The 12,102-nt window shown below is 38.4% G+C and overlaps 1 protein-coding gene across 4 annotated transcripts in view; it reads right to left on the reverse strand.

Annotated features, from left to right (window-relative positions):
* The window catches only part of Fktn (fukutin), a 59,844-nt gene that overhangs the window by 20,021 nt on the left and 27,721 nt on the right, over nucleotides 1-12,102 (reverse strand). For all 4 annotated transcript variants that reach the window (XM_028857750.2, XM_028857749.2, XM_028857751.2 and 1 more), the window contains 2 exons: nucleotides 5,508-5,785; nucleotides 3,421-3,553 (listed from right to left, as the gene is read on the reverse strand). In XM_028857750.2, coding sequence (XP_028713583.1) covers nucleotides 3,421-3,553; nucleotides 5,508-5,785 — 411 coding nt within the window. The remainder of the gene's footprint in view (nucleotides 1-3,420; nucleotides 3,554-5,507; nucleotides 5,786-12,102) is intronic.

Genomic DNA, 12,102 nt, shown 5'->3' on the forward strand with positions numbered 1-12,102 from the left:
GCTTTATACAACTACTGTACAGATCGGAATGAAAGCCCTTTTGCAAAGTATAAAGATTTGTGCTAATGTTATCTTTTACTTAGTCATTTTAATTTCTGATTTAGTACATTTTATTCTGTAACTGAAGAAAACAGCATGAATTCTTCAGTGATATTTCACTATGGAACAAAATATACACTACTTGGTCTAGCAGACCAGGGACACAGGTTTCTGGCTACTGTCTGGCCTTATCACCAGCCTCTTTTTACATGTCCTGTTATAATAACAAAATGGAACTGATCCAATATACCACAGCCTTTCTAGCCTATGTGACCTAAATTGTTGCTTTCTTTTTCAGTATGCCTCTGACTAACAAAAGTATGTTTGAGCTCCAGCCTCTGAGAAAAATCCTCATTTACCTAAAAACACAGATGAGTGTGTTTCCCCAAATGCTTCCATTCAACACTTGCTAATACATAAAGCCAAGCAAAATAGTCAGCTCCTCCATATGGTTGCCGCTTACAAAGAAATTGTAAGTCTTTAAAATTTTGTTTTTACTATTTTATGTATATGAGTTTTTGCCTGCATGCATGTCTGTGCACCATGTCCATGACTGATCCCAGGAAGGAAAGAAGAGGACATGAGATCTCTTGGGAATGGAGTTATTGACTGTTGTAAACTGCCATGTGGGTGCAGGGAATCAAACCCAGGTCCTCTGGAAGAGCAGTCATTGCTCTTAACCATTGAGCTATCTTTTTAATTCTTATATTTAGTTGTAACTGTTGGTTTTGTTTCATTTCCCCAGTGAGGCTGTAAACATATGAGAACTGGTACTGCATTTCTCCCTCACTGAACCAACAGCTTTAGAATGCCACCCGGTACACAGTAGGTTAGCAACAAATACTGCTGAGTGGCTAAATGAAGAAATGATTGTAGCTGTAAGGTTTCTTGGGTCCTACCCAATGCCAAGGTCCCGCAGCTGCTTATAAAATAATCATTCAGAGGCTTATATTAATTATAACTGCTCGGCCATTAGCTCAGGTTTATTAAGACTAAGTGTTAAGCCAATAATGCCTGTCAATGTTAAAAGCATCTTAAAGCTACAATTTCCTCTATGTTAAAGAACACTCGATTTATAGGAAACCTCCCTTCCAGATGTTGGTCAGAGGAGTCTAAGAAGCTCCCCAAACAATGTAAGCCATCGTCCTTGTTTGCGTTCCAGAATACGAAGGTAAGACCTTATTGCTGAAGACACTACAAACTTCAGACCCAGGGCTTGGAGGGGTCAACCCAGAAATGAACAGCTGAGCACGGGGCATCCATCTCTAGTTAAACATTTACAACACAGTCTTTATAGCGAAGACTCAGGAAACATGGAAAAGGGGGCAGAAAGACTCTACAAGTGAAAGGATCAGGATGTCTACTATGAGAGAGTATTCTCTATAGATAACAGGGATGTATACCTAAAAATCTTAACAATATGGTCACCTAAACAAGACCTGTACAATGACAGCACCAGCTGACATTACAGTGTGGATGGGGGAAATTCCACAAGGCTCCAACCCGAGATGAAGAGCTACTGACAATTAATGGCTGCTGAGAAGGACAATCCAATCTCTCCACTAATGAGTCCCCTGACGGGTCATCCAATGTTGTTTAGTTAGATCTGACAACTTAATTGGGCTGGAGATAATGATGTGAATTTATAAATTTCAACAAACAGATTTAGAAATAAATATAAACAGACACATGCATAATGTCCTTGATAAGTGAGAGGGCCTGTGTACAGAAAAACCCAAACAGCAAGAGACAAGCAATGGGCATGCTCCCTACTGTCCAGATCTTTGGCTTATACAAGGACCCACGACTCAGAGAAATGGCTGAACCCAGGGCTGAGACAGGAAATTCACAAGATGAACTTAGAATATCTATGTTTTGCTAAAAATGAAGAAAGATGGAGATAAGACAGAAGACACAGAAGCTGTGGTCAAGAGTCTTCTAACAGGCACATATGCAACAATCTTCAGATTAAAATCAATGATGAAAGTAAGGGTCTACAACTCATGAAAACAGGAAACCATGGGCCGACCCCAAATCATTTGCATAGGTGTGGCACTGCCACCAGTGGGCTGGACCCTCCCATATCAATCATTAATGAAGAAAATAGCCCATAGGATTTCCTACAGGCCAGACTTTGACCAGGGAATCCCAGAAAATAAAAGGTAAGTAGAAGAATTAGGAAACCAAATTCCCACATCAAACTCTGTTTTCAGTGTATCTCTGGTTTCATATAATTGTTACAGATGGACATTAAAATCATTTGTATCCCACTACAGTCAGAAACCTACAAAGCTAGATTCACAGAGGAAAAACTAAAAATTCAGCTGGTCTCTGAATAGCACTTGTTTAGCATTTTGCCAAAGACTCTCACACTCATATTCAGTGCCAAATGTCTGACAAAAAAAAACCCTATTTTCATTTAGTCTTTCTAAATCCACATGGTTCCTCTTCAGTGGCTATATTCTAAGTAAAAGTAAACTTCTTAAAAAAACAAAAAGAGAAAAACAAAAACAAAAACAAAAAGCAGGCTAGAGAAATGGCTCGGGGGTTAAGAGCACTGACTGCTCTTCCAGAGGTCCTGAGTTCAATTCCCAGCAACCACATGGTGGCTCACAACCATCTGTTATGAGATCTGGTGCCTTCTTCTGGTGTACAGGAATACTATATACATGGTAAATATATAAATCTTAAAAAAAAACAAAAACAAAAAACACTACTACTTTAAAAACAAAGCTTATGAGCTCTCATAATTTTGGAATGAAGCAAGGGTTAATTCTATCAGAATCTAATAAAACAAAGCAATATATATATATATATATATATATATATATTCCCCAATCAGGGTAGAAAAAAATTGTGTGTGTGTGTGTGTGTGTGTGTGTGTGTGTATGTGTGTGTAATTCCAGCACTTGGAAGATAGAGGCAGAGGGTTGAAGGTAATGTTCCACTACACAGTGAGTACAGAGGCAGGCTAGACCACCAAGAGCCTATTTCCAAAAGGAAAGCATAGATTCTGTGGCTGTTAAGGCAAGTTTGTAACCCCAGCACCCAGCCAGCTAAGGCACAAGATCTCAGTTAGAAAGCATCCCTGGGCTCATGTACCTGCTACAGCACCTGATCTATGTGGTGGGGGAAATCAAACTCAAGCCCTATGCATTTCAGACAAGCACACAACCCATTACACTACACCCCTAACCCTTAGGAAAAAAAATGAAGTTTTTAATTTTAAATGAAAAGAAAATAAGTAGGATGAAAAATGATCAACTTAACAAGACATTTAAACCTATTCTGCATAAGCCATCTTCACTTCCTCTTAAAAACTAAATGAGCCCTAATTCTCATTTATTTAATTTAGAACTACATTATTTGTTCGTCTCTAACCTGAAGGAATGCCCGAGCTTCTTTATACCTGCACTCGATAAATCTGGAGTGTGGTATTTCTTCTAGAAAGTGTCCTGGGTCTTTTGGAATAAGCACATCTAGTCCATCCACAGTAACTTGCTGTAACTCTGGCCTGAAAAGGAAAGTTAAGATTAACTATCAGGATTTAATCCAGAACACAGGCAGCCTTTTAAAATAGTGGACATTAGCCAAGGAGCTAAACATCAAGTGAATTTTCTTCAAACACTTCAGGCATCAATCAACAACTTTTTTAGGACCTTGGAAATCTGACATCCAATAGCAGCACAGAATTTCAGTATTAAGTATTTTCACTAATGCAGCTTAATTTGGGAGTGAGGAGAGAATGGTATGGATTGAACCTAGGGCCTTCTGCATGCAACCACTGAGCTACACCACCCCTCTTTTTTTTAAGACAAGTTCTCCCTAAGTTGACAGAGCTAGTACTGATTTGCAATCCTCCTGCTTCAGACTCCCAAGAGCGGGGATTACAGGCCTGTGCCACTAGGCCTGACTTGGTGCATCTAAAATAGTTTTACAGCTACTTTGGCATTTTAAGCAGAAATGAAAGTTGAACAACATCATTTTCAGTTACCAATTTAGTTTTAGAGAGGTAAATAGTTCTTACATCTAAGAAATACTGAGTTAAATTATAGTAGCTTGGGAGCCTCACTGACTGGAAAGATACCTGAAACACACCTTCTATGAATATTTCTTTAGAACTTCCTATTCATCTAGTTAAAACTTTATCTACTGTCACAATTACACTTAAAAGTTATTTATTAGTTGGCAATATTGAACTTAATTAAATTAACTAAACTTTGATATAAACTTTTAATACCCTAAAGAACTCAATGACTCCCCCCCCTAAAAAATGTTTGAAACACAAAGTAAGAAAAAGTGCATAAATGTGAATAGTTGCTAAGATTTCGACAAAAATAAAGGAAGAAACACAGACAACAAACTGTTTCTTACAACCCACTAATCGCTTTGGTCACTTATATTCCTGACTTCCCAGTTCTGAACATCCTTTCAGCTGTTTCTCAAATTTGTGATGTTAAACACTAACAAGAAAACAAAAATAACCTTGTCCTTACAGTTCTAAAGCTAACAAAAAGCGGTGTTTCTCTGAAAGTGGTCGCAATAGATATTGATATGAAAATTCTTATTAGAATGATAGACTTTAAAGCAAAGGACAAACATTCACTGCTATATTCATATCAAGTTCCAGACTTTCAGACAGATTATAACATCATTATTAAGGACTTCTGAGGAGAAAGAGAAGTCTGACTCTGGGTCAGAAAGCTAACATTCACAGTCCAGTTTCCCGAGTCTCCTCAAGTACCTGTTTCGTGTCAGCGGTGTTTATTAGTGTGGTAGTTAAGGACAGACTTCTACACAGAGTATTATTTTTATTCCCATGATCTGTCTTAGTTTTCTGAGGCCGGGTCTCATGATTACAGCCAGGCTGGCCTGCAACTTGTTCCTTGGCCCAGCCTCACCCGCGGCTTGCAACTCTCCTGCTTCAGCTTCCCGAGTGCTAGGTTTATAGGTGTGAGTAAACACCTCAGGACACAGGGAAATTAAAATCACACACACACACACACACACACACACACACACACACACACACACACACGCACGCTCACTCAAGTGCATGTAAACATAAAGGCACAAAATAATGCGTTACAAGCATTTGTGTCTTCATCTTCATCACAGACACTGAATCTTGTCAGCTCCCCTGGATGTCTCTGTACCCCACTCAGTAACTCCCTGTCTATCCTTCCCCTTCTAGGGATACATTCTATCTTCTTTGGGGGTAACCTTTCCTTACTATTCTTAGTATCTTTTTTCTATTTTAAATATATGCATGAACACAGTATAGCATATGCTATTATTCTTTTCTGCCTTGGGACACTCAGCATTGTAGGACCCATCCATGCTGTTGCAGAATTGCAGCAGATTTCGCTGACGTATAATACCTCAATGTAGGAGAATACAGATTATATATAACTATAAACACATAATATCACTGATTTATTATTGTTTATTCTCATAGACTGACATACCTATCAAAAGCTCCAGGATAACGACCAAACTGCAACTTTCGAAAAGGAACAAACTTTCTGTCCATGTGTCCTTGGAGCCGCAGATGACCATGCCAGAGGTAGTTGCCACTCCTCTCATGAAAGAACACCAAGTGGATGGCGTGAGTGGCCAGCTTACAGACATAGTGCAGAGGGATTTCAGTTCCAGAAAGTGAGTCGATCCCATCTAGCCGAGGATCTTTGCTTTCAGTCTTTAAGCACTGAAATCCCACATTCTCAGCTATCTGAAACCAGCCATCCTAGAATAAGGAAAAGATCAAGACTGAATATTTAAAACCAAATACTAGTAACAAAACTAAAGCAATCGTTACACCATTAAGGAAGCCATATTTTTGTCTTGATTTGCTTTTTGCCAGAACATTGTAAAAATGACAGTAGTAAACAGAAGGTAGTGGGAAAAGAAGGAAGTAGCAAAACAAAGGTATGGGGAATGGAGAATAGGTCTAAGGACTCTGAAAATTAACACAAATTTCTCCCGATGGAGAAGAATGCTCATTTAATGTCCTCCCATTAGTGTCTCTGAAGTAGATGTTAGTAGGAAGAGCAGAAAGCAAACTTACAATTCTTATCTCCTAACACTTGAAAAATGGTATAACAGAACCCCTACCACAGTGCAAACCTTACCACAGTGCAAACATCAGCAAACAGACTGCAATAATGTAAGACAATGGACCTTTTGAAAATCATTATAACCGAAATCTCATTTATCAAGATTATCCTACATGTCGAATTTAGATGACTAAATATTCCTATGAATATCTGCTGGCCCAATGGATATGTCTACATTACAAGTCAGCATCTATGGTTCGGGGAACATTGTAGACGAGGGGTTCAAAGGACAGTGAAAGACGTAATACCAGAAAACCTACTGGGAAAGGCTCTCCTCGAAATGGCTGATGCAATTCTGTTTCAATTAAAAAAATTAAAAGAAAAATAAAAAGAGTCTCTGCTGGGTACAGTGGCCCATGAACTGCAGTCCTTGCTGAAAGACTGTAAATTTGAGGTCAGCCTCAGCGTTAGTGAACTCCTGATTCTTAGAAAATCTTGTATTTCACTAGGAATTTATAATCTCTAAAGAATTTTTACTTGTATTCTTATACTTCCATTTGAATATTATACTTACCCTAAAAGAAGTAGCATAAGTATAATAGGTAAGGAAACATACTTCAAGTCAACTTTCAAAACACAGCTAATAATACACAAAGCCACTTAATGTGTACAAAGTGCAAGCACACTGATATCTCCTTTGCTACCCACAGAAACTATGTGAGGCCAGCAAGGAAGGTTCAACTTACATCTAACCTATAGTCCTGGAACATAAAGCTTTCAGAAAGTGTGTCTCACTGGCCACAGAATTCAGAAAGATATTGAGGACCAAACCTAGACTGTGAGGCCTGGTGACAAGCAAGCTCACCTGCTAAGCTATCTCACCAGTCCCGAGCGGACCTTTTCTTCTTCCACGGGCTCTGGTCATGTTAGTCTCACCAACTGTTTATTCCTTCCTTCCAAAGTAGCAAGACTATTGCACTCAAGAGACACGTTGGAAACGTGGAGGAATATTTCTTACCATAACAATAAACCAGTATTTAGAGGCCGAGGCCAGAACACTGGTGTGTGAGTGACTGTCCTGAGCCAAGCAATGACCACCTTGGGAAGTCCAGCTGTGCCCTCTCGCAAAAGGTCATCCCATTTGGGCTGGTTGACTGCTCACACCCCTTGTGGAGGGCTACAGAGGGTCTCAAAACCTGTACCTGGATATCCAGCAGCTAGCTCCCCAACATCTACTGTAGGCAACTCTGCCTTCACTGCACCAGGTGATGCCACCAGGGAGAGCTAGAGAACAGAGGCCAGGGAAAACTAGGAGAAAGAGGCTCCCCCGTATGTGATGACAGAGAAGATCATTTAGGTAAAGTCTTTCCAGGTGAGGCCAGTTGTGGGGCAGCACCCACACCCTGTGAGTAACTTCCCATCTTTAAGTCAGCTCAAGAAACTCACTGGATTCCCAGGGAGAACTTCTGTGGATCATGCCTCAGTTTGTCACTGGGAACTGGTGAGAAGATGTAGCCACTGTTTATGTCTCTCTCTGAGAAGTAATTTTAGCTACATCTGGGTGTTTTATAACCTAAAATACAAAAATCTGCACTGTTTTATACAGTGAAAACCCTGTTTACAATGACCTCAACCCTTACCTCCCAAGATGAAATAACTGTACTAATGAAGACATAATTTTACATTATATTATTATTGGGAAAGGGTTTTGTTATGTAGCCCAGGCTGACTTGACATTTTCCTACTACAGTCTCCCGAGTGCCTAATTTACTTTCTCTTGCTGGCTACTTTGAGAAATCACGTTATTAACAACAATGTCATGTACAACAATGGTCTATATTTACAGCAATCACACTCTGCAAACACACTGACATAGACATAAGAATCACTTAATAAGCTTCCAATGTAGCCATTTCAGAACTTTTACACATTGAAACATCATTACTTCATTTGATCTGTAGGTTATAAGTGTGACAGTATGTTGATATGGGGGAGTACTTAATGTAAAGGTTATAATTTCTACAAACGTCATTTGAGGAAATACTGATATAAAATATTCTTTGTAAAAATGGTTTATAAGCACTCTATGCTTTCTTTATAAGGAAGTCCAACATTTCAAAATAAATGAGCTACCTACACTGACATTTATTAATCTCCCCAGTGAAGAAACTTGTACACTTATCCACCAGTAGTCAGTGAAGCCTAATCATCCTATTTTATTTTATTTTTTTTTCAGTCTCTTATTCTTTTGTTTTGTTTAACACTGGGTCTATTCGAGACAGGTTTTACTCTGTAGCCCTGGCGGACCTGAAACTAACTGTATAGACTAGGCTGGCCTAGAAACTCATAGAGATCTGTCATCTATGCCTCCTGAGTACTGAGATTAATTAAAGAAATGCACCACCACCACCCAGCTCAGTTTCCTGTTCTTAAACATGAATGAAGATCAGCATATGTTGCTGAAAACCTGTATCATAAAAACACACAAGCCAAATAAAATAAATATACCATAAAAAGGATACAAAGATTCAGGGAGTAAACTTTCTAGCAAAAAAATATGCCAAAACTTCATGATCTTTAGTGACAAAGGCAAAATTGTTCCCATGAATAAAAGAATGCAAGGAGTTTATGAAAAGGAAAAAATTTGACAAAAATATTTAACCAATAGCATTTTTTAAAAATAGAATGGTTGAACAAAAGAGAAGCAAAAAATCATAGAACAAAAATAAAAAAAATAAAATGATCCTTTTAAATTAGAACAAAGGACTAGAAAAAAGACAAAACACAAACTGAAAACCCACAAATCAACAAAGGAACAAACAGATAAAGAGTAGGAAAACTGTGTGTATTAGATCCAACCAAACTTTATATTTCAATGTCAGAGTTCACAGATGCATTATTTACAAGTATATGGGGGGGGGAGGAATGGAGAATTATGATAAAAGAAGTATGACCAGAGCAAACTAGTGAGCTTTCATGTGAATGTTTACTCATAAGGAGGTAGACTGACTACTCATGTAAGTATAACATGGGTGATGATAGAAGGACACATGTGCCCATATGAGAATGTGAGCTAAACTCTCTGAATTCCTCATCTCAATGAGATACTAGTAACAGAACGTAAGCATTTATGAATGAGATGATAAAGTAAAGAAATTCAAGTCGCTAGATCTAGGACTCAGAGGAAGTGGTAAGAGGAGAGGCAGACACCATCCTTGTTTACTGAGCTTTGCATTAATCTGACCTTTAAACTTAATACTAGCATTGTTGTGCTTAAAAATAAAAAGTAACTCTAGGACCTAGGCCCTGGGACACAACCAGTCTCTGGGAACCCCACCTATCTCTTCTCCAAATGCCAGTCAGCAGGGAAAACTCCTGGGGACAGGCTCCCCCACCAAAAACCCCTATCGGACCCTGAAATCTACAAGATTCATTTCCTACTCAAATACCCATCCCCCCACACCAGTAGCTTCCTGAGATGCAGAATCTGCCAGCTCTCACTGGATGAAGAGTAGCTCCCTGAGATACAGAACCTGCCAGCTCTAATTAGAGAAAAAGCTAATATTGGACCCAGAGGGGCCCCCCAAGACACAGAGACAGCAAGCATAGATTGGATCAATAGCAGCTCACTCAGATAAAGGCACCTCTTGCACCTATTGGAGGAAGAGATGGGTAGATGCCATTGCAAAAATACATACAACAACATAAAGAGCAATATGGCTTCACCAGAAACTAGCCCTTCTACAACAGCAAGACCTGAATATCACAATGTAAAAAAAGCAGAAGAAAGCGACCTTAAAAATATCTTCATGAAGATGCTAGAGGCCTTTAAAGAGGAAATAAAAAAAATTCGCTTAAAGAAATCGAGGACAAGGAAAACAAAAAATTGGAAGAAATCAATAAATCCCTTAAAGAAAGCAAGGAAAACCATGAAAAAGCAATTAAACATGTGAAGGAAACAGTTCAAGACTGTTGAAAAGTGAAATAGAAACAATGAAAAGACACAAACAGAGGGCATGCTGGAAATAGAAAATCTGAGTAAATGAACAGGAAACAGAGATGTAAGCATGACCAACAGAATACAAGAGATGGAAGAGAAAATCTCTGGTGTACAGGATACAATAGAGGAAACAGATTCATCAGTCAAAGAAAACACCAAAGCCAAAAAAGTCATGACACAAAATGTACAGGAAATCTGGGACATCATGAAAAGGCCAAACCTAAGAATAATAGGGATAGAGGAAGGAGAAGAATACCAACTCAAAGGTAGAGAAAATATATTCAACAAAATCATACAACTTATCCCAACTTAAAGAAGGAAATACTTATGAAGATGCAAGAAGCTTATAGAACACCAAATAGACTAAACCTCCCAAAAATTCCCCTCACCATATAATAATTAAACCACTAAACATAAAGAATAAAGAAAGAATATTAAGACCAGCAAAGGAAAAAGGCCAAGTGACTTATAAAGGAAGATCCATCAAATAACACCCGACTTCTCAATGGAGACTTTGAAAGTCAGAAGGTCAGATGTAATGCAGACACTAAGAGACCACAGGTGCCAGCCCAGATTGCTATACCCAGAAAAACTTTCAATCACCACAGACAGAGTGCACAAGATATTCCAAGAGAAAACCAGATTTAAACAATACCTATCCATAAATCCAGCCCTACAAAAAGCACTAGAAGGAAAATTCCAACCTAAGGAAATTAGATATGAAAACACAGGCAATAGATAACCCCATAGCAGTAAATCCCAAAGAAGGGAAATATTCACACACTACCACCAAAAGATAACAGAAATTAACAATCACTGGTCATTAATATCCCTTAATATCAATGGATTCAATTTGCCTATAAAAAGACAAAGGCTAACAGAATAGATAGAAAATCAGGATCCATCCTTCTGATTCATACAAGAAACACACCTCCATCTTCAAAGACAGACACTATCTCAGAGTAAAAGGCTGGGAGAAGACTTTCCAATCAAATGGGCTTAAGAAGCAAGCTGGTGTAGCTATCCTAATATCTAACAAAATAGACTTTAAAACAAAATCAATCAAAAGAGATTGGGAAGGACATTACATACTCATCCACCAAGATGAAGTTTCAATTCTCAACATTTATGCTCCAAATACAAGGGCACCAACATATGTAAAAGAAACACTACTAAAGCTTAAATCACACATCAAACCCCACACTAATAATGGGAGACTTCAACACCCCACTCTCACCACTGGACAGATCTGCCAGACTGAAACTTAACAGAGAAATAAGGGACCACACAGCAGTTATGACTCAAATGGACTTAATAGATAAATACAGAACATTCCACCCTAACAAAAAATAATATACCTTTTTCTCAGCACCCCATGGAAAGGTCTCTAAAATCGACCACATACTTGGTCACAAAGCAAATCTCAACAGATAACAAAAAATTGGAATAACCTCCTGCATTCTATCGGACCACCATGGCTTAAAGTTAGATTTCAACAACAACAAAAATTACAGAAAGCGTGCAATCTCATGGAAATTGAATAATGTTCAACTAAATCACCAATGAGTCAAGGAAGAAATAAGAAAGAAATGAAAGACTTCCTAGAATTCAATGAAAATGAATTTACTACATACCCAAACTTATGGGACACTATAAAGGCAGTGCTAAGAGGAAAATTCATAGCACTAAATGTACACATAAAGAAGTTGGAGAAATCTCACACTAGTGACTTAACAGCACACCTGAAAGCTCTAGAACAAAAAGAAGCAAACTAACCCAGGAGGAACACATGCTAGGAAATAATCAAATTGAGAGCTGAAATCAATAAAATAGAAACAAAAAGAACAATACAAAGAATCAGTGAAACAAAGAGTTGGTTCTTTGAGAAAACCAACAAGATAGAAAAGCCCTTATCCAAACTAACCAAAAGGCAGGAAGAGAGCATCCAAATTAACAAAACCAGAAATGAAAAGGAGACATAACAACAGACAATGAGGAAATCCAGAG

This window comes from Peromyscus leucopus, chromosome 2, assembly GCF_004664715.2.
Source record: "Peromyscus leucopus breed LL Stock chromosome 2, UCI_PerLeu_2.1, whole genome shotgun sequence".
NCBI lineage: Eukaryota > Metazoa > Chordata > Mammalia > Rodentia > Cricetidae > Peromyscus > Peromyscus leucopus.